This window comes from Phytophthora cinnamomi (genome assembly GCF_018691715.1).
Source record: "Phytophthora cinnamomi strain GKB4 chromosome Unknown Contig92, whole genome shotgun sequence".
Classification (NCBI taxonomy): Eukaryota; Oomycota; class Peronosporomycetes; order Peronosporales; family Peronosporaceae; genus Phytophthora; species Phytophthora cinnamomi.
In genome coordinates, this window is record NW_027151025.1 from 502,442 (window position 1) to 529,681 (window position 27,240).

The window sequence follows — 27,240 nt, forward strand, 5'->3', positions numbered from 1 at the left end:
GTACACGTGCATCGTTGCATTTGCATTTATCAGAGGACTGTTCTTGTGCATTGTACCTGTACAACTCACAAATGCAATTCGACAACGTAAATGTTCCTGGGATACCATATAGGAATTCTCAAATTCGGTACATAATTGTAACTGCAAGTGCCTGCGCTGGAAAAACAATTATTTTTTAAAGAGTAAGGTTTATTGTGTTACAAAGGAAAAACAATTATTGCAATCATTAATACATTGTGAACGATTGATTGCAATATTCATTTCAAAATCAACATACAGTAAAATACACGGAATAGGTCGTTGCAGACTTGCAATTGTAGATGGAGTTCGTTTTCTGAGCTTCACCCAGTATCAGAAGCGCAAAAGCCAGACAGCGGACGAGCACATTGTGTGCTTGGACACCATCCTCGACGAGTTTGGTCTCGACGCTGTAGACCTGGTCTGTCTTGTGGGTGACAACATGAACACCAATCGCAGCATCTCCAAGTGTACCCTGTTTGATATGTTGATAGTTCAGCATAGAAGTGATGATGTGTATTGTATGTTGGGGTTGTTCAATAGATTGCAAAGATTGCAAAGTTGATTGTCAAGCGCCCGGCAGCGCCAATACAATTTTCAATATGTATTGTTCCATCCCTGCCAGACTAATGTTTAGCCCACAATAGCACATGCCTTCACGAGGATTGTTGCCAAACTATCAATCGAAAGCGGACTCGCTTTTTGTAGATTTCTAGCCCTCCAATCCATGGCGGATATTGGAGTTGCGCCTCTCCTGCAACTTCGCGTTTCTTTTTCCCCGCAAGTACTCGCGGTAAATCTTGTACTCGTGTGTTCCGGGTATACGTTTTTTCACGCTCACCTTCAGGTACGCCCTTTGTTGTTTAAGCCACTTACCAATGGCTTCGTAGCCCCGTTCTTCATCGATCTTGTCATCAGCGGCATCTTTCTTCACTTTGCGCAACATTCGACCGCTGCTCTCCTCGGTAGCTTCGAGAGAACGAAACGGCACCACGTTGGAGATCGCGGCGTGGTTGGAGTCCTTAGTGGTGGAGAGCGCGGTGCCAGTAGCATGGAGAGTAGCGACAACGACGACGGCGAGGACGTAGGTGAAGCGCATTGCTGTCGGTTGGTTGGTGAGGTGACGACATCGAGTTTCCGGGGAGATATTCTGGCTGAGGTCTGTTGATCGAATTGTAGAATGAGGTTCGTGGCGGCGACGAGGTTTGTTCAGCGGTTGTAGGAAAGTAAACTAGCGTATCCTGGGATAATCCACATGGTTTGAACCGTTAACCGCGGCAATTCTCGAATACATTTGTTTTTGTTTTGGGCGAAAAGCTCTGTATAGCCCTTGCATTACCGTTAATAATGAGTAGATCTTGAATTAAAATAAGATATTTTTTACAACGGATGAGCGCGACACTTCTCGTTCGCGTGCAGTGAACACGATTATCACAGCGATAGTACGCTTCTCGCCGAATTTACGATGTTAGTTCATACGGGCACGGCTGCGACCGCAAAAAGATCAGGAGAAATTTCCTGACACTTCCTATCTACATCCACCTCCTGGGATCATCAATGATGATTCATCATACGTTCGTTGGGTACTTTATGGCCTCTACATGTATTAATACATCGTACACATACAAATCAATTGCAGATCGCCACTTGCAAGTACATTATCGTACGACCGCCGCAAAATTTTACGGAGAAGGACTCACGTGCAACGCATAGCTATCTACGATATGCGGTCTTTGTGTACACGTATGCGAGTTTTGGAGGAAACAAAACCCCGTCGCCATCTTTGCACGTACTACCAGCTACATGCATTATAGTGGCATTCAGTCATTTTAACAAGTTCACCTTGGCGTGAGGTGTTTTTCTGCAATCGTGTCGACTCCATGAGATCTAAGATAAGGTAATGGGGTACCTCGAACACCCACCAAGGCATCTACTGTATATTACTATCATAATACCTGCCGCATTTGCACGACACTTGCTTGCGAAGCTCCGTAACATGCTGAATGGAGTTGAACTGGCGACCTATAATATGCCGATGTACTGTATTAGTCAACAGAAATACTGCTTTGATCGGTTTAGAGCATGGCCTCTTCGCCGTCGCTGTCGCTGCTCTTGTCCTTCTCCTCCTCCTCCTCGTCTTCTCGCGGCCGCTTCCTCAGGTTCTTGAGCTTCTCCTTGTCGCGCAGGTCGGCCATGAGCCCCTGCACCTGATGGCTCTTGCCCAGCGTCTCCGCGCGCTCCACGAAGTCCTCCAGGTTCAGGCCCGGGTACAGGTCGAAGGCCCACTGCTTGTACATCTTGACCAGCGACGCCAGCGCCTGCGCCTCGCGGCCCGACACGTCGGCGCTCACCTGGTACGGGAAGGTGCGGTACACCTGGGGACAATGAGGGTCATGCTCCTGTAGCCATGATACTCGTACTTAGTCGTGTAGCCATCATACCTTCTTGAGCCCCTCGGCCGACACTAGGTGCGACTCGCGCAGCAGGTTGCGCCGTCGCTTCGTGGGTACACTGGCGGCCGCCGCTGTACCCACGTCGCCGCCTGCATCTAGGCTACCTGCAGCGCCGTTTATCTCCGCGGCGGTCGCAGTGTTGTTGTCCCGCGGAGCCAAGTCTTCGCCGTCGCGTTCCCACCCACGAGACGTCATGGTCCAAGTTGTAATGGCAGCTTTTCGGCGCCAAAATAACGAATTTGACAGGGTTCGTGTGACGCACGTAGAATTGGTGTGTTGCCATAAAAATGTAGCCACCTTTAATTCCTGGTTGAAGTGATGAGTGTACCCATTACCACCGAAGATAGAGTTCAGAGACGTGTCTAGCTTGCTTGATTACAGGTTCAGTTGTTGCCGTTGCCATTTCACTGTTCGCGTGGATGTCGAGCGTCAACCCAGGTTCACGGAGGCGTGCCTATCTCGTAACGAACGAGACTCGTTGCCTCCACCCTTCCTGCTTTGATCGCCACTTTCCAATTGGATTCCACAAGTCAAACCTCCTTCAATCCATCGTCGCCATGAAGATTTCTACTCTGTTTGTGTTCGTGGCTGCTGCAACCATGGACACACTGCTTGTCGGCGCGGACGAGTGCACAACGGCTCAGCTGACCACCATCGGCGACATCTACACCTCGGCCTCGTCGAAGGGCATTGCCGCGTGCCCGGACGTCACGTCGACCACGGACGTCACGACCTCGGACTACTGCTCCAACTCGGACTGTCTGAAGTTCATGTCCGAGATGCTCAGCAAGTTCCCGGACTGCTCCACCGGCGGCGTCAATCTGAGACAAGGGCTGCAGTCGGCTGTCGACTACTGCACCAACGGGAAGACCGACATGTCCGGGGTCTTCACGGACACGTCGAGCAGTTCGGCGTTAGCTACGGACTCGTCGTCAACACTTGCAACAAATTCACCATCGAGTTCTGCGCTCACGACAGCGTCCTCGTCCTCCACTTCGCTACTGAGGACAACGTCGCCCTCGACCGGCACGACGGCTAGCTCAACCTCAAGCGACAAGGTCACCGCCAACACGGTCCCTCCTGCCACAGCAAAGGGGTCTTCGGCAGCACCGGCAATCGGAATGGCGATCTCCAGTGCTGTGCTTGGTGTGACGGCGTTCATTTTTACTGCTACATTTTAATTCCACAGATGTGGAGAGTCCATGTCGATAACTGCGTAACGAAACCATCTTTCCATGTTCGAGCCTCGGGTTTGTTCATTATTCTGTAGCTGCTACAACAACTGCAAACAACAACAACGACAAACTGGCCACGTAGTGCTTCGACGAGTGAGACGCACTCGTTCTTCGTGAGGTCCCTGGCTCTTCAGTTCTTAAACTGTTTCTCGAGCTATCCCCGCCTGTGCTACCGCTGCCATCCAAGCACGAATTTTGCTGTAGGGCCAATTCACCCTTGTAATTCACGCCTCGAAAGTCGCAGTCTGGCATCTGGCTGACTACATCTGCCAGAATGCTGAGGCATGCAGTCGCACTGCACGGCACAGAGATGTACCATTCCATCGACGTGATCATCACGTATGAGCTGCGCGCTGCGCTGGTCACAATTGAATTGGTCAGGCGCGTCAAGCTAGAGACTTCGGCGTTCGAACACTCATACGCAGATCTGAATGAAATCGAAGACGAAGAATCAACCCCCGCGCATGAAACGAGCGACGTCCACTTTCAGATTCACTCCGTCTGAGTAGCAGTCCGGAAGCTGGCCCACCAGCGTCTCCATGACCGACACACACTCGGTGGCGGAGCAAGGTGCATTAATGTAAACCACCGAGCTCGATTCGTCCATCGAAGAGTACTGACCGCAAGCCGACGACTCGGCTGCATTCAAATACAGTTGAGCGGTAGTACTCGCTTCCGCACTCGTACATTCATTTGCTGACCCAGAAGTGGCCGATGTCGTAGCCCCATTTACCGACGTGGCTACAGCCTTCACGCTTATCGAGGAGCTCGAGTCGGCACTGCATTCGCCCAGTGCGTTTTGCAACTCCACCTTCTCCTTTCTACTGGTGCCGCCGTTGGCACTGGCACCCAGCGTGCAGTTTGGCAGCTTCGACACCAAATCGTCCACAAGTCCAACGCAGCTTGCTGCAGCACAAGGCACTCTTAGCGACGAGCCATTGTTCGCGTAGTCTGCGCAGTCAGTGCTCGACAGCACACCATCAATTGCTTGGATTGTCGTGTGGATCTGGAACACGGAGCAGGTGTCGCTACCGGGGAGAACGGATCCAATAGCAACAACAACGACCAACCACGGGATCATCCACATTCTGCACTAAGCTCTAGATGCCGGCGGGGGCGCGGGAATTGCGTTGTGGCCTAGCTGCCGGTTCTTTCCTGGAAGGGATTCTTTCGCTGTTCGAAGGTGTACCTATAACGCGCTAACTTCTTCAAGTACCAGTTCGAGGAGCACCCTAGTGGAGGTGCGCGACTTGCCCGCACAACGCTTCGAGAGTTTCCAACCATTGCACGCTCGAGACGCGCCAACCCTTATGGCAACTTCAGCAACGTACCCTTGACAAATCCAGCGTAGTGTGGACGTGTGCCGTTGAACTTGGCGTCTGTGCGGCATGTCTGAGTATCGTTGAAGTGAAACACGACGTGAAAAATCGAGAGCCTTAACTCTGTGATACCAAGACGGACCCCCGAGAAGATTTAATGCTCGCGTCGATGAATTGTTGCTTGCAACAACGAGCGTTCAGCAGTGGGCTGTGGGGGCTTCTTGCATTTGATGTGCCAAATGTGGTATGGACGCAATTAACCTGTTGCCGCGTCCCAGAGTTTCAATTCTGGCCAATTCAGTCCACTACCTTTCTTGCCATTTTCACTTTAACAGGACACAGGAATCATCTTATGATCGAGAAGCAATTTTGGGCGATGTCGTCGTGGGAAAAGCTGGTGGCCACCAGGTTCGCGTACGGGCTGTTCGCTGTTTTATCGGTGCATTTCATTCTGGTAGCGCTGTGCTTGGCGGTTGTTCAGCGTGGACACCCCCCGCTGTTTGGCCAGTGGGGGGACATCTCCGGTGCAAAAGCGGTGACGTGGTCTGCGTTGCTGTCTTACTGTGGTGCAAATGGGATAGTAGCACTGACGCTGAAGAGCGAGCGAGCAGCCAAGCAAGCGTTGGGGTGCTGGATGCTGCTACTGGTACTCCACTCGTGGTTCCTTCTCGGTGCAGTATCAAAAGTATGTGGCCGACGGGTGCAGCTACACAGCACAGTTCACATTCATGGACGACGTGCCAGATGACGGTGCAAGTGGTGACCGACGTCATGAGCTCCAGTTTCCTCGCCTGGTTCGTGCGGCAGCGACATGGCGACTACGATACAAATGAATTCTTGTATCAAACATTACTACCAGTTAGCAGTACTGCAGACGCGCACGCCCAGTCCAGAGCAGCCTAATAGGAAGCAAAAGGAACAGAGCTCAATATCGCACCTTGTTCCACACAACTCGTGCCCTACTTGTGTCGATGACATATGCGGCCACAAGGAACAGGAGCGCAACGTTTCCAGCGGTGGCACACTTATCGGAGACCGTCACAACTTTACTGTGTAGATTCACTTCCCAATTCGCCCCTTGGGACACACAATTTTCCACCAAAAGAATGACTACGCCCTCAACCTCCGACGTTTTACTGCCGCTGTCGCCCATGGACGCAGTTATGCACAGCTTCGGCTTCGTGATCCTCTACATGTTCCCACCGTCTTTAGAATGTCCCTTCGACCTCGACAAGTTGCGGTCCGCGTTCGTCTCCGGTGTGGACGAGGACTACCCGATCTTCATCGGGGAGCTGTACGTCGACCCCAATACGGGGCTTGGCAACGTGAAGCAATCAGCGGAGTCGCGACAGAAAGGGGCGTCGGCCATCCGATTCGAGACGAACCACGAGAATCCCATGACCACGGAGCTGGCGATGCAGGAGCTGTCGTGGGACCTGATGCCTACGACTCGAGGCAAGTCGGAGCTCATCTGCGTCAAGGGGACGCTGCTGTCCGACGGGGGGCTGGTGGTCGGGGTGGACGCCAGTCACACGCTGGTGGACGGCGAGGGCATGTTCACGTTCATGACGGTGTGGGGGCAGCACTACAGCGGGGTGAGGATGGAGGATCGGCTGGTGGGGTGTCATGACAGGCCGCTGCTACGCGGATCGGGAGCTCCGTCGGCCATGCAGCACCCGGAATTTCGAGTGGTTGACGCTGAGGCTGGAGGTGAAGCTGATGTCGATGCTGACGCCAAAGGCGAGTCTGTGGTTTGCCGAGCAAATTGCGGAATGGGATTCGCGATGTTCGTTTTCAAGTGCTGTACAATACTCGAGAAATCGCAAGCAGTTGTCCCATCCATTTGTGCGCTCCTGCCGCCAGCGTAATACGCTGAGCGTATCCTAGGATATCCACATGGTTTGGGCCTCTTAATCGTGGAAGAGTCTCTGCTGGTAACGATTAAACACGTGTCTCTAGCAGCGATACGCTTTATTCTCCTGAAAGCTGGAGAACTGCTGTGTATGGGGATCATTTTTCTTGACGCGTCCCAACGACTATACCTGTTAGGGTTTTAAGGTGCTGCTGTGGTTGCTTAAATAGTGGTTAAAAAAACCACAGTAGCATCTAAAAAAACTACTAACAACAATACATTACATTTAACAAGTTACACTATTGTTATGAATACTTTATTTATTAATATATACCTTTTTGTTAAGGAGCAAGGTCATGCTGGGTTATTTACCATGTACATGTACAACAACAATGCACGACATTGTTTTCATTGGCTAAAACAAAAATTCGCTTAGGACAAAACTTCGCTTAGGACAGAGGCGATGCGGTAATAGATTCTCACCTCGAACGTCGAAGAAGGCTTGTATTGTCCATGTGACACATGTAAAGTACATAACTGTACGACAAAGTTGCATAACATTCCACATGTACACGGCACATGTATAATGGTTGCCACTTTTATAAAGTATTGGAAAGCGAAGAATTCATTGACCTCGGACGATGTAGTACATCTTTTGAGTGGAGTTTCATGCCTTCAAAACTGGAGAAGAAAGAGACGATCGCAATTCGATGCACTCCTCTAGCAAACGGTGGAGCGTCCATCGGAGTCACGCTGCACCACGCTCTGATGGACGGCGAAGGCTTATCACGTTCATAAGAGCGTGGGGGCAACGCTACAGCGGTGTGGCCAAACAAGATAGAGTCGTCATCAACCACGACCGGCACTTACTCTCCGGAACGGGGCGAGGATCTCACCAACCACACCCAGCAGGAGAGATTGTGCCTCTGCCAAGTGGAGATCCCATCTTGATCTCTAGTCTACCAACACGCCTTCCACGTCTCCCGGAAAATCATGTCCAAGCTCAAAGCACTCGCAAATACTGGAGGGAAGCAATCTGCAGCAGATCCATCATTCGTCAGTACAATTGATATCATCACGGCTCTCTTCGTCGTGTTGATTTCACGAGCGGCCAAGACGTTCGGATTACAACGTGTGTGAATGCTCGGCGGCGTCTAGATCCACCTTTACCCATGAACTACGCTGGAAACTGCGGCTTCAGTGTCTCATCCGCCTACACCATGGAGGAACTGCAACCAGAAACTGGAAGTGATGGCGCTGATATCAACCCCGCTACTCTGATCAAACTCGCTTGTCGAGTTTGTGCATCGATACTGGAGCTGGATAGTGAGTTCTTATGGGACTCCATCGAGTTCATTGGCGCCTGTCACGCGTTGTAGTGAGCACCAAGTATATTCTCGGGCCAGATCTGATGTTCACGTCGTGGCCGAATATGGTGCTGTACGACGCCGAGTTCAACGAGACACGTCCGTGCTACGCTGGAATTGCGAAGGTTCCCTTCTTGGACGGTATGGTGGCCATAGCCGAAGCTACCAAAGGAGAAGGGGGGGGGGGGGGGCTGGATATACTGATGCTTCTCAAGTGTGCTGCTATGAAGAGGCTCAAGGTTCTGTGCGGGCAAACTTCGCACCTGCAGGCCTAGCATGTCCCCCGCATGTCCCCATACTGTGAATAGCTGTTTTCTTACAGTGAAAGGTCTTCTCTCTCTTGAATGCGGCAGGACCAGGCAAGACTCGGTTCTAGACCGGGTAATTTCCGACCGGGGCGATCGGTTCCGGCCTCCGGGCGCTCTGCCCCTTGTCCCCGCGCAGCGTGTGTTAGTTAGCTCATAGCAACCGCACTAGCCATATTAAAGGTACGTATTTACTAACCCCCGGACACTTGGAAGAGGAGTACAAGGATTGAATTGACCGCAACGAAACAATGGTGACCGACTTCTACTGTCCAAGCACCACCAAGAAAATTGGGCTTCAAGCTCCAAGCATGAGTACCAAGACAGCCTTCAAGGCTCAAGAAACATGTACGTCAACGTTGCAATCGCGATTCTAGCCCATGATGGCTACCGGCAACGCAATAGGCTCCGCCTACAGAAAATTCAGGACTATAGTTAAAAACAGAAATAGAGGTTCTCTGACCCCCCCCCCCCCCCCCCTCTCTTGAATGAGGCACCTCGCTAGTCACGACGGAACTCGGTGTTAAACGAGGATGATCTCTGGTGGGACATTGCAAGCTTCGGCATTGACAACATCAGCAATCTCCATCGTTTAGCTATCTCCGTCACCCATGGACGCGGTGATACACAGCTTCGGCTTCGTGATCCATCGACCAGTAGCGTCCCCTTGTCGCATATGAGTTCCATCTTGTCTTGGGTCGCGGGTGTCTACATGTAGTACTGTGCTACGATCTCCAGTACTGTAGTAGGTACGTTGGGTAAACAAGAAAAATAACAGATTCTCTCAGTTTGAAGGCTACGTATTAGCTGGACAATGATATTCGCTTGATACATGTATATCTGCACTCTGTCATGATGTCGTAACAATACCAGCGGATGTGTGTCGAACTACGAATGCTTCCCACTCGCTCTCTAAGCAGCTTACTGGCCCATCGCATATCGCATGTTCGACTGCTGTCGCGCCAATTGCTTCCGCGCCTTTTCCGCGTCCTTAAAACGCTTGTAAATCTTGTGGGAGTGTGTCCAAGGAAGACGCTTTCCAACCGACGTCTTAAGGTACTTCAGGATATCAAACAAAGCTCGTTCTTCCTCGACTTCGTTTTTCGCAGTCGCGTCGCGCAACATTCGGCCGCCTCTCTCTTGAGTGGTATCGAGTGCGTGAACGATGTCTGCTGACGCCACGTTGGCGATCACGCCGTGGTTGGAGTCCTTGGTGGTGGCAAGCGTGGCCCCGCTGGCGTGAAGAGTGGCGGCAACGATAACGGCGAGGAAGTAGACTAGACGCATTGCCGTTCGTTAGTGCGTTTTGGAGAGTCTGTGGTTTGCCGAGCAAATTGCGGAATGGGATTCGCGATGTTCGTTTTCAAGTGCTGTACAATACTCGAGAAATCGCAAGCAGTTGTCCCATCCATTTGTGCGCTCCTGCCGCCAGCGTAATACGCTGAGCGTATCCTAGGATATCCACATGGTTTGGGCCTCTTAATCGTGGAAGAGTCTCTGCTGGTAACGATTAAACACGTGTCTCTAGCAGCGATACGCTTTATTCTCCTGAAAGCCGGAGAACTGCTGTGTATGGGGATCATTTTTCTTGACGCGTCCCAACGACTATACCTGTTAGGGTTTTAAGGTGCTGCTGTGGTTGCTTAAATAGTGGTTAAAAAACCACAGTAGCATCTAAAAAACTACTAACAACAATACATTACATTTAACAAGTTACACTATTGTTATGAATACTTTATTTATTAATATATACCTTTTTGTTAAGGAGCAAGGTCATGCTGGGTTATTTACCATGTACATGTACAACAACAATGCACGACATTGTTTTCATTGGCTAAAACAAAATTCGCTTAGGACAAAACTTCGCTTAGGACAGAGGCGATGCGGTAATAGATTCTCACCTCGAACGTCGAAGAAGGCTTGTATTGTCCATGTGACACATGTAAAGTACATAACTGTACGACAAAGTTGCATAACATTCCACATGTACACGGCACATGTATAATGGTTGCCACTTTTATAAAGTATTGGAAAGCGAAGAATTCATTGACCTCGGACGATGTAGTACATCTTTTGAGTGGAGTTTCATGCCTTCAAAACTGGAGAAGAAAGAGACGATCGCAATTCGATGCACTCCTCTAGCAAACGGTGGAGCGTCCATCGGAGTCACGCTGCACCACGCTCTGATGGACGGCGAAGGCTTATCACGTTCATAAGAGCGTGGGGGCAACGCTACAGCGGTGTGGCCAAACAAGATAGAGTCGTCATCAACCACGACCGGCACTTACTCTCCGGAACGGGGCGAGGATCTCACCAACCACACCCAGCAGGAGAGATTGTGCCTCTGCCAAGTGGAGATCCCATCTTGATCTCTAGTCTACCAACACGCCTTCCACGTCTCCCGGAAAATCATGTCCAAGCTCAAAGCACTCGCAAATACTGGAGGGAAGCAATCTGCAGCAGATCCATCATTCGTCAGTACAATTGATATCATCACGGCTCTCTTCGTCGTGTTGATTTCACGAGCGGCCAAGACGTTCGGATTACAACGTGTGTGAATGCTCGGCGGCGTCTAGATCCACCTTTACCCATGAACTACGCTGGAAACTGCGGCTTCAGTGTCTCATCCGCCTACACCATGGAGGAACTGCAACCAGAAACTGGAAGTGATGGCGCTGATATCAACCCCGCTACTCTGATCAAACTCGCTTGTCGAGTTTGTGCATCGATACTGGAGCTGGATAGTGAGTTCTTATGGGACTCCATCGAGTTCATTGGCGCCTGTCACGCGTTGTAGTGAGCACCAAGTATATTCTCGGGCCAGATCTGATGTTCACGTCGTGGCCGAATATGGTGCTGTACGACGCCGAGTTCAACGAGACACGTCCGTGCTACGCTGGAATTGCGAAGGTTCCCTTCTTGGACGGTATGGTGGCCATAGCCGAAGCTACCAAAGGAGAAGGGGGGGGGGGGGGGCTGGATATACTGATGCTTCTCAAGTGTGCTGCTATGAAGAGGCTCAAGGTTCTGTGCGGGCAAACTTCGCACCTGCAGGCCTAGCATGTCCCCCGCATGTCCCCATACTGTGAATAGCTGTTTTCTTACAGTGAAAGGTCTTCTCTCTCTTGAATGCGGCAGGACCAGGCAAGACTCGGTTCTAGACCGGGTAATTTCCGACCGGGGCGATCGGTTCCGGCCTCCGGGCGCTCTGCCCCTTGTCCCCGCGCAGCGTGTGTTAGTTAGCTCATAGCAACCGCACTAGCCATATTAAAGGTACGTATTTACTAACCCCCGGACACTTGGAAGAGGAGTACAAGGATTGAATTGACCGCAACGAAACAATGGTGACCGACTTCTACTGTCCAAGCACCACCAAGAAAATTGGGCTTCAAGCTCCAAGCATGAGTACCAAGACAGCCTTCAAGGCTCAAGAAACATGTACGTCAACGTTGCAATCGCGATTCTAGCCCATGATGGCTACCGGCAACGCAATAGGCTCCGCCTACAGAAAATTCAGGACTATAGTTAAAAACAGAAATAGAGGTTCTCTGACCCCCCCCCCCCCTCTCTTGAATGAGGCACCTCGCTAGTCACGACGGCACTCGGTGTTAAACGAGGATGATCTCTGGTGGGACCCGTTGATTGCTGCTATTAGCTCGTATTCGTCGTGGAGCATTTGGAGGCTCTAAACCAACTCACCAATTCGCTCCTTTTGCGTAGAATCCCCCACGAAAACAATGACAACATCAGCAATCTCCATCGTTTAGCTATCTCCGTCACCCATGGACGCGGTGATACACAGCTTCGGCTTCGTGATCCATCGACCAGTAGCGTCCCCTTGTCGCATATGAGTTCCATCTTGTCTTGGGTCGCGGGTGTCTACATGTAGTACTGTGCTACGATCTCCAGTACTGTAGTAGGTACGTTGGGTAAACAAGAAAAATAACAGATTCTCTCAGTTTGAAGGCTACGTATTAGCTGGACAATGATATTCGCTTGATACATGTATATCTGCACTCTGTCATGATGTCGTAACAATACCAGCGGATGTGTGTCGAACTACGAATGCTTCCCACTCGCTCTCTAAGCAGCTTACTGGCCCATCGCATATCGCATGTTCGACTGCTGTCGCGCCAATTGCTTCCGCGCCTTTTCCGCGTCCTTAAAACGCTTGTAAATCTTGTGGGAGTGTGTCCAAGGAAGACGCTTTCCAACCGACGTCTTAAGGTACTTCAGGATATCAAACAAAGCTCGTTCTTCCTCGACTTCGTTTTTCGCAGTCGCGTCGCGCAACATTCGGCCGCCTCTCTCTTGAGTGGTATCGAGTGCGTGAACGATGTCTGCTGACGCCACGTTGGCGATCACGCCGTGGTTGGAGTCCTTGGTGGTGGCAAGCGTGGCCCCGCTGGCGTGAAGAGTGGCGGCAACGATAACGGCGAGGAAGTAGACTAGACGCATTGCCGTTCGTTAGTGCGTTTTGGAGAGTCTGTGGTTTGCCGAGCAAATTGCGGAATGGGATTCGCGATGTTCGTTTTCAAGTGCTGTACAATACTCGAGAAATCGCAAGCAGTTGTCCCATCCATTTGTGCGCTCCTGCCGCCAGCGTAATACGCTGAGCGTATCCTAGGATATCCACATGGTTTGGGCCTCTTAATCGTGGAAGAGTCTCTGCTGGTAACGATTAAACACGTGTCTCTAGCAGCGATACGCTTTATTCTCCTGAAAGCTGGAGAACTGCTGTGTATGGGGATCATTTTTCTTGACGCGTCCCAACGACTATACCTGTTAGGGTTTTAAGGTGCTGCTGTGGTTGCTTAAATAGTGGTTAAAAAAACCACAGTAGCATCTAAAAAAACTACTAACAACAATACATTACATTTAACAAGTTACACTATTGTTATGAATACTTTATTTATTAATATATACCTTTTTGTTAAGGAGCAAGGTCATGCTGGTTATTTTTTTATTTTTTTTAATTTTATTTGTATTGTAGTCACTTAGGTACTCTAACGACTTCTAATACAAAGTTCCTGCCTCCGCTCGTTTGCGTCGTCTGCAAGCTGTCACCCTTCGTGGGTGTAGTCCCTTGTGGGAGACTAATCCGCTCTGTAATTTGATCCTTCTGTTTGTACAGCTCCATTCGTCCAGTGTTGAAGGTCGTTATTAAAGTGGCTCAAATCTGATGGCCAGAGCGCATTCGGTTTTCCACCAGCCTCAAGCGTGGTCTGCCTGCTGCGGCTCGTGTCCATCGCCATATTCGCCAAAGCATCAGCTGTTTTGTTGAAGGCTCGCAAATGGTGGGTCCACGATCGGACGCCACATTTATCAGCCAGCATGCGGCATCGTTGATACAATGTGCGTAAATGTGCCGCCTTCGGTGGGGTACGGTGCAATTGTTGCCGTATGATGAGTTGGCTATCCCCAACGACGTGGATTGGCCTCAAATTAGGAGTTTTCAGAGCATGAAGCAGCCCTTGAAGCAGGTCCTTGTATTCCGCTTGATTGTTCGTAGTGGTTGGTGCAGCGTACGACTTGCTAGCTGTCCAGATGACGCCGCCTGCGGAGGAGGTGCTGTCCACCTTCACGATGACTGTTCCACTACCCCCAGGCCCAGGATTCCCCCGGAAACCACCGTCAAAAAGCAATACATACAGCAACGAATTGCTATCTAGTCGTGTCAGTGCTGGCTCCCACCGCCCATTTAGTGCGCCCACGACTGAGTGGATCTCCCTTTTGTGAGCTCGTGATCGTCCCGCCGCTCGATATGCAGCTTCAACGGTGTAATACGCGTCCGGAAGCCGGGCTCTTAGAATGGCCTTGTACCTTGTTGCCGTCAGCAAAGTTACGTTAGCAAAATGATCAATTCTCCATTTCCATATGATTCGGAAAACTGTGAAAACGCCCAGCCTCCATCAGGCCTCGGCCGCTTCATGTAAGTTCAGGTGTGTAGACTCCCGGTCCTCCGGTGTAACGGGGTTACACGCGCAAGTGGCTTCAAGCCACTTGTGAATTTTAACAGATAAGATATCTGTTAAACGTTTTAGATACTTCCTCACTTTGGTGTAAGTCACACCAATGGATACATTGAAGTGGGCCACCACAATGAGTGGTCCACACCTACCCAAAGATCCTATTAGTAGAAAGCAGACGTGCATATTGGCGGGGCTCTGACAGCCAGCCGCTGTCAACCCCTTTCATAGATGATAATTTTTTAGCAGATTTAGGAGGAAGATCAATTTTACAAACAATGCAGTTCTCATTTTACCTAATCTAAGTCACTTGGAGTCTTATCTGATTTAAATTATATTTGTGTATTCACATATATAACTCAAGTAATTACTCAGTACTTACGCTTCCTCATACACGTAGCGCAACGTGTAAGCTAAAGTAGTGAGTCAAGTTAGACCCACTACACCTGGTAGCACTTTGTAGTCCGTCCAACGACCGACTACTTGACGTTCGTACGAGGAGTTCGAATGCGGAGCCGAGAACCCCATGAGCACGGAGGTGCCCATGGAGAGCTCCAATACGCCTGCAACGCATGTTGCACGCGCCGACTGCCCCCACCTGTCCGACACAGAGCGGGAAGCCCTCCAACGACTGTTGACAGTCGTTGGAGAAGCGGCGATAGCTACGATGCTGCGTACGCTATCGCCGACGGAGCAACATGGTGTTGCTCTGGGATTCATCATGAAGGAGCAGCGTGATGCTGCTTCCTCAGTGACGGCGTTGTCAGGGACGACACCGCGTGCTCAATCATTGAAATTGAGCGTAAGCAATTACGTGGGAAGAGAGGGCGGGCCTATCCTCCGGTGGCTTGTCGAGCTCGACACAGCCATAGCGGCTCGACGCATCGTCGACCCGCTGTCGAAGGTCGCGTTCGCCATGTTCTGCCTTGGCGGACGCGCAAGGAGTTGGGCGTATGGGCGCCGACTCTCCGATCCTACGTGCTTCAGCACGTACGAAGCGTTCAAAGAGGAGCTCAAACAAGCGTTTGAGCCCCCGCAAAACGAGTTCCGGTCGAGGGCGGAGTTCCTCGACCTTCAGCAGGGTAAGCATGACGTCCTTGCTTACGCGCAGCGCGCACGATATTTGGTATCAAATATCGTGACTAATCCAATTGACGAGGCGACCAAGGTCGTCACGTTCACTTAGAGATGGGCCCGTGAAGACCTATCTCTTCCGAGAGTACCCGAGTACTCTCGAAGCTGCGATTACTCTTGCCATGCAAGAAGCGTTTAGCCTGCGGCAGGCTAAACTCCATGTGAACGTGCCGAGGCCGCAACCACACGCGGTAGCGAGGACGGGAGGTCCGGAGCCAATGGACCTCTCGAATGCAACAACTGCTGGTTACCAGCAGCAGGGAGGTAACGTGCGATGCTTCCGTTGCGGAAGGATCGGTCACTTTGCACGGGAGTGTACAGCTCCCATGCCCCCTGGAGGTGGCCGTCGTGGCGATGCTAGGCATCGCCGCGGACCAACAAAAACGCGAACATCCAGTAGGCGCGGGGCGCCCTACTGGTAATGCAGTCACGCGTGCCGCATCGGGCACACGATACTGAGGACTGCAGCCCCCAGTGAGACTAGCTCTCGCTGCAAGAAGCAAGATGACAGGCCGAACCTAGTCATCTTGAAGGTTTACTCGAAGAGAGCGAGTGACTCTATTCGAGCTCTGGTGGATTCAAGCGCGTCGAACAACTTTGTTCGACTACGGAGCCTGCCGAGTCTTGACTTCGAGGAGGTAAATGTACCTCGAAGTCTTCTGGAGGTACGACTGGCAACAGGTGCCATCGTGAAGACCGAGAAGCGCGTCGTGAACGTGCGCTTCTCGTACAAACAACGAGTGTTTGTCGAACGCTTTATCGTCCTGGACCTGGACGATAAGTTCGACGTGGTAATGGGCATGCCGTGGCTTGCACGGCATGATCCGGTGATAGACTGGAAGAAGCGCACGCTCGTGCGCTTCGGCCGCGACAGCGGAACAGAGAGCGATGGCCCTGTTACCGCAGCGCACGCACCAGCAGGTGCGCGCGGCTCACCAGTCGGGACAGCGCTTAATACTGCTGTCCCAGAGTGCCCAGGAAGTGCGCGAGGGCGCGCACAAGTGAGACCAACGTCGGCAATGCTGCCGGCGTCAGAAGAAAAAGATATACTGGTTCCAGGAACCAATACCCACGTTCAAGCGTGTAAGGGACAGTCCCTGACCCGAAGAGGTCAGGTCGACAACGACGCGTCGGCTCCGGGAGCCGACGCACCCTCGGTCATGAGGGGCTCCGCCAATGAATGGCGTCGAGGTGACGAAGGCGTGTCAACTGAATGGCGTCAAGGTGACGAAGGCGTGTCAACTCCGGGAGTTGACGCTGCAAACAGTGCGGACGGTTGCAAACGTCCCACACTGACGCAATTTGCATGCTGTCGTGCAGCCGGGCTGTACGACGAAGCGCCATGCGATCAAGCCGGGCTTGATATCGCGCGCCCGCAGACAGGGTCTGCCGGCGAAGAGACACATTACCGTGCAGCCAGGCTGCACGAAGGACATGCGGTCAAGCCGGGCTTGATACCGCGCGCCCGCGGACAGGGTCCGTCGGCGAACAACTGTCCACGGCCGGGCCTGGACCAGAAGAACAACTGTGCGGAGCCGGGCTCCGTACAACAAGAAGACGGCGCATGCGAAGAACGCTGCGCAAGTCTCGGTCCGGGACCGAGACGCAACAAGAACAGTCTGCTGAGCAGACTGAGGCGGTGACGCCGGATGTCGAGACGCTAAGCATCTTGACGCGCACCGATACTGGATCCCAGTATCGTGAAATGGAACTCGCTAGTCCTCCGACGACGGCGTCGGAGTTGACTTCGCTTCCAGCCATGAGCTGGAAGCGCTTCACGCGCGACTTGCACGATGGACGCATCGAGCAAGTCTGCGTTCGTTCGGACAGCGAAAGAACGGAGAGCGAAAACGAAGAGCTGAGGCAGCTCTTCATGGGAAGTACCACTGAGAGTGAAGACACTCTCAGTGCGAAGACGAAGCGAGAGCGCTTCGAGGAACAAGGTTGGGACTCGCTGAAGTCGAGTCCCTATTACGAATTGTTGAGGGAGTACAAAGACGTACTCCTGGAAGAGATTCCTGCGGAGCTTCCGCAGGATAAGGGCATTCAGCACGAGATTGATCTCGTACCGGGCACGAAGTACTGTGTCACGCGGCAGTGGCCACTGCCGCGAGAGCAAGTGAAAGCGATCGACGACTTCTTTGAAAGTCGTCGTAAAGCAGGACAAGTGCGGGAATCAAAGTCCCCGCACAGTGCTCCGACGTTCTGTGGCAAAAAGCCACATGGCGGATGGTGCATCGTTCATGCGTATAACAAGCTGAACGATGCGACGGTACCGGCGCAGACGCCGATACCGCGAAAAGATGTTATCATCGATTCGATGGCTTGGAGCACCGTTTACACTGCTCTCGACTTGCGAGACGGATTCTATCAGATCCTAATGCGTAAGAGCCATATCCCTCTCACGGCAGTGAGCACACCAAGCGGCGTGCTCTGGGAATGGCTAGTGATGCTACACGGGTTTAAGAACGCCCTGCGACCTTCAACAGGTGCGTGACGCACTTGTTGCACTCGGTGCGCGACTCCGCACCGAGCTACTTCGACGATGTGTTCATCCACAGCCGGGCTGTGGACGGGAAGACCGACGTAGAGATGCACAGGGTGCATCTCCGGAAGCTCTACGCGAACCTGAAGAAGTGTATCTTCGGGGCGAGCGAGATACCCGTCCTCGGGTGTCTCGTAGGAACGAATGGTGTTCGCCCTGACCCAGAAAAGGTCAGAGTGATTAACGAATGGCCAACGCCTTCAAGTGTCAAGGAACGGAGGCAGTTCCTTGGCTTGGCCACGTACTTGTGCAAGTACGTGGAGGATTATGCGGGCAAGATCCGCCCGCTGTCACAACTTCCTAAAAAAGAAGCTGTGTGGAAGTGGACAACCGTTGCCAAAAGGCATTCGATGCAGTCAAGCAGGGCTTGACCGAGGCGCCGATCTTGGCAGTGGCTGACCAAGATCGCCCATTTCACGTCGTATGTGACACATCCGACTTCGCGATCGGATGCGCGTTGATTCAACACGATCACGAGGGCCGTGATCGTGTCGTCTACTACCAATCGCGTCAGCTGAAGCCAGCTGAGCGCAACTATCCGGTGCATGACAAGGAACTCCTTGCCATGAAATACGCACTCGCAAAGTTCCGAGTGTATTTGCTTTGAAGTAGACCGTTTGTGGTCTACACCGACCATGCATCACTGCGCACTGCAGTGAAATCACCGCACATATCACAAAGAATGGCGAGATGGCTCTCATTCTTTGCGGAGTATAACTTCCGGGTCGAATACAAACCCGGAAGATTGAATGTGGTGGCCGACGCGTTATCACGTCGGCCGGACTATGCAGAAGCTGTTGACGTCAATGCCATTGACGCCATGCGATCGAGCAAACCCACATCATCTCTGTTGGATGATGTGAAGGCCGCGTACGCGCACGACGCGGACACGAAATTCTTGCTGGCCTATGGCACAGCGCCTTCTGACAAGTCTCGTCAGAAGCTGCCCAAGCACCTTCGTGCGCGTGCACACCGCTTTCGAGTGCACAACGGATTACTGCTTTACAATGCAGTCGACGACAACGAGGATCGCGTTGTCGTGCCGAATGACCATGACCTGCGACTCAGGATCATGTACGAATATCATGATGCCCCGACTGCGGGACATCTCGGACGTGAGAAGACTTACGTCCTTCTCACGCGTGACTTCTACTGGCACCACCAGTATAAGTGGGTGCGCAAGTACATCCGTGCTTGCTAGGTATGCCAACGCGTAAAGCTTGCGCCATTCGCGCAGGATCCGTTACAATCACTACCGACTCCGTCGGAGTGTTGGAAGTCCATATCTTTGGACTTCATCTTTGGTCTTCCCCCGGACAGCGGAGGGAATACCGGTGTTGTGGTCTTCGTCGACCACTTCAGCAAGATGGTACATCTTGCTGCGGTGCCGGCAGAGGTGACCGCGAAGCCGACGGCCCGGCTTTTCATCAACATGGTGTTCAAACACCATGGTATGCCGACCGACATCGTGTCGGACCGAGACCCACGCTTCACAGCGAACCTGTGGCAAGAAGTGTTTACACTTTTTGGGAGCCAGCTTTCAATGTCGACTGCGGACCATCCGCAGACGGACGGTCAAACCGAGCGCGTGAATCGCGTGCTCGTCGATATGTTGAAGAGCTACGCTCACTCGTTCCAATACTGGAGCGAGTGTTTGTCGATGGCGGAATTCGCTATCAACAACTCGGTGCATGCCTCGACCGGACATACACCGTTTTATGTGAATGCCATGCGGCATCCACATCTACCGAGTTTACTCGGAGTGATGGCTCCCACTTTAAGTGGGGGAGGATCTACGACTGCAATACAGCAGCCGCAGAAAACCGCTGACACTTGCACAGTGTCAGCTGCAACAATGAACAAACCACATGAGTCTGTGGAGGGCGCAGACTCCCCCTACAACATGGCCAACGACCACGGGTCTGCGCAGGGCGCAGACACCGCGAAGAACCACGCAGAGGCAGGGCTTCTAGCGGAGAGCGAGCCGAATGACTTCAGCTCGGATGCAATAAACTTCGTCACCAAAAGACAACCCGTAATTCGGTTTGTCCAAGATGCAATAGCAGCTTCTGTTGATCAACAGAAGCTGAACGCAGACAATGTGGGCAGAGGCAACACAAATGAATTCAAAGTTAGTTCATTGGTTTTGTTAGCTACTGAAAACCTGCCTAAACATGCAGGTTCGGACTTCGGAGCAAGCAAACTTGCTCCGCGCTTCATCGGGCCGTTCACTGTGTTGGCACGGCAAGACATACCGCCTAGCATGCGCCTCCATCCGACCTTTTACGTCGGACGGCTGAAGCCATACCTGCAGCACGAGCCATCTAGCTCGGCTGACCCGAAGCCTCGGCAGGAGCCGAGGCAGAAGCGGAGGACTTGACCTCGGCGACGAGCAGCCTCTCCTCCAGCGCGCGGACGTGATGGAGCAACCCCTTCAGCTGGGTCCCCAACTCCACCTGGATATTCGAGGCGGTCTGCGAGACCGCCGCGACTTGGGCCTTCTGGTTCGCCAGCCCCTGCTTCAGGGCGGCGAATTCAGCGCCCTGCATACGCTCCACGGCGGTCACCCGGTCGTGGAGAGGCGCATACTGATCAGCCCGGGGCTGATCATACCCGGGGCGTGTTCCCACCCCCGCCACCGCCGGTCCGTGACGCACGCGGCTCAACCCGCTGGATTATTGAGCGGATTGGTGACCATAGTATCCCGAAAACGAACCCTCAAGGGGCTTGTTCTCGTATTCGTTGGAGAGGATTTCCTCCCCATCAAGATACATGAGAGCCGCGGAACGTCTTGCTGGAGGACGTTCCGGAAAGGTGAGGGCGTACGAGGAGCAGTACGCGCTGGTGCAGCGGAAGTAACACGAGCGCTGCGATCATCGCTAGCGCCCGAACCCTCACGTGCTAAGAACTTAGCACGGAGCTCTGTGAGACTTTCGGGCACACGGAACGACGTGTACCGGTTCAAGTCGCGGTCGCTCAAGCGGACCGCGCCTGGGAAGCATTTCGCGCACTGAAAGCCCTCAGGCACAGCGCACGGCACATTAGCCTCCTCCGCAGCAACGTGGAGTTGCTCCAACTTTCCACGCTTCGAGTACGTCTCGAAGCGATCACGCGCTTGCTTAATCCGATCACGGTAAGAACTCGGCTTCTTGTTGAAGTTCTCAACAAAAACATTCCAACTTTGACAAAGTGCCTGCCATTCGGGCACTTTGCTGCGAGAAGATGTCTTCTTGCTTTGAAGCCATCGGAGCTCATGGAAGAGTCCGATGTAGTAATCGCGCTTTTGATACGTTCCCACATCAAAGTGCAGCTCGGCAGCCACAGCGTCATCTTTGATGGCGCTGCATACATACAGCGGCACCTCATTCGGAGGTACCGAGTTCCCATATCGGTCCGCAATCTCAGACGCGGACGGCATCCACGGATCGCGCGCTGCAGGTGCAGCGCGCGGAGAGTCTTGAGCTTTGACATCACGCGCTGCAGCAGCAGCGCGCGGAGAACTGAGAGCCCCAGCGGAAGCGAGTGGGGTATCACTCTCAGTCCGCGAACGCTTCGAACTCGAAGCGTCCGATTCGTCCCCTTCGCGCGGGCGAACGTTCTTGGCGTGAGGGTCGAGCGATTCGCTCGACACTGAGTCTTTACGCTTTGAGGGCGAGTCCTCCTCGCCCTCCAAATCTTCATCGTCGTCGTCGAAGTCGACGATGTCGCCGTACTTCGCCTTCTGGCGTTCGAAGTAGTCGTCGATGGAGAGATGACTCCCCACCGACTTTGTGGACTTCTTCTGAGGCGCGCTCATCGTTGAATGAGCGCGGGTTTCTTCTCCAAACGCGGAGAATTGACGAATGGTCAATTCCAAAAGATCGACGTGCGGGGACCCTGCGCGTCTAACCTTAAGGGGGGGATGGTGTAACGGGGTTACACGTACAAGTGGCTGCAAGCCACTTGTGAATTTAACAGATAGGTTATCTGTTAAACGTTTTGGATACTTCCTCACATTGGTGTAAGACACACCGATGGATACATTGAAGTGGACCACCACAGTGAGTGGTCCACACATACCCAAAGATCCTATTGGTAGAAAGCAGCATCTTTCTACCAATCAGAGTCATGCATATTAGCGAGGCTCTGACAGCCAGCCGCTGTCAATCCCTTTCATAGATGATAAACAGTTTTAGCAGATTTAGGAGGAAGATCAATTCACAAACAATACAGTTCTCATTTTACCTTAAACTAGCTATTTGAGTCCTATCTGATTTATATTATATTTGTGTATTCAAATATAATTAACCTAAGTAATTACTACGTACTTACGCTTCCTCATACACGTAGCGCAACGTGTAAGCTAAAGTAGTGAGTCAAGTTAGACCCACTACATGTTAGGATCGCTGTCACTGGCCGCTGGCGTCCGTACGCTGCGTAGCTCCTGTCGGTAGCGACGTCGCTCGTGAGTCCCGCTCGAACGAGGTACGCCACACTATCCCAGAAAGCTTTCCGTCGCGAATAAGCGAACTTAATTGCTCCTCTCTCTGCTCGTGTGAATTCTTTTGCAGGTTTGGTTCCATTCAAGCCGAACTCACACTCGTGCCACAACTGGAACAAATTTCGCGGCCTCTTGGCCAGCCGCACGACTCTGCGAACTGCACCAACACCAGCAGCAACGTCAGAAACCTCACTGCCCTCTGCCAGCGTTCGGACAACAGGCTGCAATGCGATGCGTCGCATCAGAGCCATCATTCTTCGGTGCTCCTGCTGCATTTCTGTTCTCAGCCGAAGGACCTCATTCATGGTGTTTGAGAGCTGGCGCTGCACTCCAAATAACTGTGAGTGTAATGCTGTGAACTCCGTTCGAGTATTGTCTGCGCTCATCCTGGTGGGAAAGTTGCTGTGTTCTATAGGTGTGCTGCTATCAGAATATGGGCCGTCTTCTGTGAGCTCAATAAGCTGGAGTTGTGCACCCTCCCCCACGACCTGAATGGGGACCCGTTTGACGGGATTTACCGTAGGGTTTCCGCCAGCATCCCGATACGCTGTAATCACGCGTTGTTTTAGCGCCGTAGGGACTAATGGATAGTCAAACGAGCCGTCGGGCACCAGCGACGCCCACAACAAGACTATACTCAGTTCGTGTGCTACGCCTTCTCCCATTTTCTGCTTGATGACGCTGCCGATTCGGTTGACGAGCAAGTTATCGGTGACAAATCTCATGCCATCTTCGATAACGTAAAAGCACGGGCCCAGTGGACCTGTTAACACGCTGGCCGTTGCGGCGTCCGGATAAGGCTGCGTGTTATCAATATAAACGTCGACGACACTCTTCTGGGCACGCCATCTCCCACGACGATTTATAAAATCTCTGATCAAACCACTTCTTGTCCCGTAAGTCGCTGCCCCTTTACGCAAGCTGTGAGTCCCCAGGTTGCCGTGCTTTAGCTTGTGAAATTTATCACCGTTAAATATCTCTTGCAGAAAGCGTCGGACAACACGATCTCCGTCCACCGCGTTCCCAAACACGTAGGGAGACGCGCCATTTCAAGGTGAACAGCCAAATTCAACAGGACACACACTCGTGGGTCTAAGCTACCCAGCAAAATCTGCTCCGGGGCGTCACGCTCCTCGGAAATATTCTTTGACCAGCGTAGTTAACAGAGTAATGTGTGAGGGTGCTGTATGTTAGGAGTGAAGCTGTCGAACTTTAGCTGCATCATGTCGTCGATTCTTGTAATCATGTGCCATTGCAAAGTGAGAACACTGCTAATGACGTACTTGATGCTGCCTTTGTCATGATTAGAGCGCACAACCTCGAGGAGGTTAATGAACTCTTCGTATTCGATGGGGCGGCGGACTGCACTCCTTCTCGGCGAACCTCGAAGCGTTTCACCGTTTTGATCACCTTATTCACCAGCTCCGAGCGCGTCGGATTGCCTTCTTTTCGAATCAGGTCCCAGGTAACAGCAACACGAGGCATAAAGCACGAGATAGCTTTTTTGGCGAATGCGAGAGTGGAAGATCTGGCAAACACTGGCTTAGCGTCCTCGCCAGAGTATGGCTCACCAAACGCACGAAAATTCATCCATCGGCTAACATCTTCAGGAGTGATGGTTAGCAGCATCTCTGTCGTAAACACGGTCTCCGCAGTGTAGGCACGACCATCGTTAAAGCTCATGAACTCCGTCAAAATCGCTCTGTAGCACTTCGGTCTCATTTTTCTCCGTCTTGCACTCCACACCGCAAAGCCAGTTTTGCAACAAGGGGAAAAATGATCACGTCTTTTTTGTATGGAGCTGGTAGCATATCCATGCGCAATACAAACGCCTAGAGCAACAGATATTGCAAACGATACCTCAAAGTTAGCAGGGGTTCCGCCATCTTTGGGGGCGATACCACAGCCTAGAGCTCCACCAATAGGATCGCTCGCTCAGCGGAAATACTACCTTGGTTGCAAAAGGCCAATTACATATAGGAATTCTCAAATTCGGTACATAATTGTAACTGCAAGTGCCTGTGCTGGAAAAACAATTATTTTTTAAAGAGTAAGGTATATTGTGTTACAAAGGAAAAACAATTATTGCAATCATTAATACATTGTGAACGATTGATTGCAATATTCATTTCAAAATCAACATACAGTAAAATACACGGAATAGGTCGTTGCAGACTTGCAATCGTAGATGGAGTTCGTTTTCTGAGCTTCACCCAGTATCAGAAGCGCAAAAGCCAGACAGCGGACGAGCACATTGTGTGCTTGGACACCATCCTCGACGAGTTTGGTCTCGACGCTGTAGACCTGGACTGTCTTGTGGGTGACAACATGAACACCAATCGCAGCATCTCCAAGTGTACCCTGTTTGATATGTTGATAGTTCAGCATAGAAGTGATGATGTGTATTGTATGTTGGGGTTGTTCAATAGATTGCGAAGATTGCAAAGTTGATTGTCAAGCGCCCGGCAGCGCCAATACAATTTTCAATATGTATTGTTCCATCCCTGCCAGACTAATGTTTAGCCCACAATAGCACATGCCTTCACGAGGATTGTTGCCAAACTATCAATCGAAAGCGGACTCGCTTTTTGTAGATTTCTAGCCCTCCAATCCATGGCGGATATTGGAGTTGCGCCTCTCCTGCAACTTCGCGTTTCTTTTTCCCCGCAAGTACTCGCGGTAAATCTTGTACTCGTGTGTTCCGGGTATACGTTTTTCACGCTCACCTTCAGGTACGCCCTTTGTTGTTTAAGCCACTTACCAATGGCTTCGTAGCCCCGTTCTTCATCGATCTTGTCATCAGCGGCATCTTTCTTCACTTTGCGCAACATTCGACCGCTGCTCTCCTCGGTAGCTTCGAGAGAACGAAACGGCACCACGTTGGAGATCGCGGCGTGGTTGGAGTCCTTAGTGGTGGAGAGCGCGGTGCCAGTAGCATGGAGAGTAGCGACAACGACGACGGCGAGGACGTAGGTGAAGCGCATTGCTGTCGGTTGGTTGGTGAGGTGACGACATCGAGTTTCCGGGGAGATATTCTGGCTGAGGTCTGTTGATCGAATTGTAGAATGAGGTTCGTGGTGGCGACGAGGTTTGTTCAGCGGTTGTAGGAAAGTAAACTAGCGTATCCTGGGATGCTCCACATGGTTTGAACCGTTAACCGCGGCAATTCTCGAATACATTTGTTTTTGTTTTGGGCGAAAAGCTCTGTATAGCCCTTGCATTACCGTTAATAATGAGTAGATCTTGAATTAAAATAAGATATTTTTTACAACGGATGAGCGCGACACTTCTCGTTCGCGTGCAGTGAACACGATTATCACAGCGATAGTACGCTTCTCGCCGAATTTACGATGTTAGTTCATACGGGCACGGCTGCGACCGCAAAAAGATCAGGAGAAATTTCCTGACACTTCCTATCTACATCCACGTCCTGGGATCATCAATGATGATTCATCATACGTTCGTTGGGTACTTTATGGCCTCTACATGTATTAATACATCGTACACATACAAATCAATTGCAGATCGCCACTTGCAAGTACATTATCGTACGACCGCCGCAAAATTTTACGGAGAAGGACTCACGTGCAACGCATAGCTATCTACGATATGCGGTCTTTGTGTACACGTATGCGAGTTTTGGAGGAAACAAAACCCCGTCGCCATCTTTGCACGTACTACCAGCTACATGCATTATAGTGGCATTCAGTCATTTTAACAAGTTCACCTTGGCGTGAGGTGTTTTTCTGCAATCGTGTCGACTCCATGAGATCTAAGATAAGGTAATGGGGTACCTCGAACACCCACCAAGGCATCTACTGTATATTACTATCATAATACCTGCCGCATTTGCACGACACTTGCTTGCGAAGCTCCGTAACATGCTGAATGGAGTTGAACTGGCGACCTATAATATGCCGATGTACTGTATTGGTCAACAGAAATACTGCTTTGATCGGTTTAGAGCATGGCCTCTTCGCCGTCGCTGTCGCTGCTCTTGTCCTTCTCCTCCTCCTCCTCGTCTTCTCGCGGCCGCTTCCTCAGGTTCTTGAGCTTCTCCTTGTCGCGCAGGTCGGCCATGAGCCCCTGCACCTGGTGGCTCTTGCCCAGCGTCTCCGCGCGCTCCACGAAGTCCTCCAGGTTCAGGCCCGGGTACAGGTCGAAGGCCCATTGCTTGTACATCTTGACCAGCGACGCCAGCGCCTGCGCCTCGCGGCCCGACACGTCGGCGCTCACCTGGTACGGGAAGGTGCGGTACACCTGGGGACAATGAGGGTCATGCTCCTGTAGCCATGATACTCGTACTTAGTCGTGTAGCCATCATACCTTCTTGAGCCCCTCGGCCGACACTAGGTGCGACTCGCGCAGCAGGTTGCGCCGTCGCTTCGTGGGTACACTGGCGGCCGCCGCTGTACCCACGTCGCCGCCTGCGTCTAGGCTACCTGCAGCGCCGTTTATCTCCGCGGCGGTCGCAGTGTTGTTGTCCCGCGGAGCCAAGTCTTCGCCGTCGCGTTCCCACCCACGAGACGTCATGGTCCAAGTTGTAATGGCAGCTTTTCGGCG

General features: G+C 52.0%; 5 protein-coding genes across 5 annotated transcripts; 2 read left to right on the forward strand and 3 right to left on the reverse strand.

The window, feature by feature from the left end:
- Nucleotides 1-2,093: 2,093 nt before the first annotated feature.
- Nucleotides 2,094-2,666, reverse strand: IUM83_02796 (TIMELESS-interacting protein; the record flags this gene model as incomplete). Its single annotated transcript, XM_067926746.1, has 2 exons — nucleotides 2,094-2,393; nucleotides 2,460-2,666. The coding sequence occupies 2 exons, from the start codon at nucleotides 2,664-2,666 to the stop codon at nucleotides 2,094-2,096; spliced, it is 507 nt and encodes a 168-aa protein (XP_067784208.1).
- Nucleotides 2,667-3,028: 362 nt separating this feature from the next.
- Nucleotides 3,029-3,652, forward strand: IUM83_02797 (elicitin; the record flags this gene model as incomplete). The annotated part of the gene is made up of 1 exon (XM_067926747.1): nucleotides 3,029-3,652. The coding sequence occupies one exon, from the start codon at nucleotides 3,029-3,031 to the stop codon at nucleotides 3,650-3,652; it is 624 nt and encodes a 207-aa protein (XP_067784173.1).
- A 505-nt stretch (nucleotides 3,653-4,157) lies between these two features.
- Nucleotides 4,158-4,793, reverse strand: IUM83_02798 (elicitin-like protein SOL13H; the record flags this gene model as incomplete). Its single annotated transcript, XM_067926748.1, has 1 exon — nucleotides 4,158-4,793. The coding sequence occupies one exon, from the start codon at nucleotides 4,791-4,793 to the stop codon at nucleotides 4,158-4,160; it is 636 nt and encodes a 211-aa protein (XP_067784103.1).
- Nucleotides 4,794-6,176: 1,383 nt separating this feature from the next.
- Nucleotides 6,177-6,721, forward strand: IUM83_02799 (Shikimate O-hydroxycinnamoyltransferase; the record flags this gene model as incomplete). Its single annotated transcript, XM_067926749.1, has 2 exons — nucleotides 6,177-6,596; nucleotides 6,659-6,721. The coding sequence occupies 2 exons, from the start codon at nucleotides 6,177-6,179 to the stop codon at nucleotides 6,719-6,721; spliced, it is 483 nt and encodes a 160-aa protein (XP_067784172.1).
- Nucleotides 6,722-26,637: 19,916 nt separating this feature from the next.
- Nucleotides 26,638-27,210, reverse strand: IUM83_02800 (TIMELESS-interacting protein; the record flags this gene model as incomplete). The annotated part of the gene is made up of 2 exons (XM_067926750.1): nucleotides 26,638-26,937; nucleotides 27,004-27,210. 2 exons carry the CDS (start codon nucleotides 27,208-27,210, stop codon nucleotides 26,638-26,640), a joined length of 507 nt encoding a protein of 168 aa, XP_067784227.1.
- Between the last annotated feature and the right edge of the window lie 30 nt (nucleotides 27,211-27,240).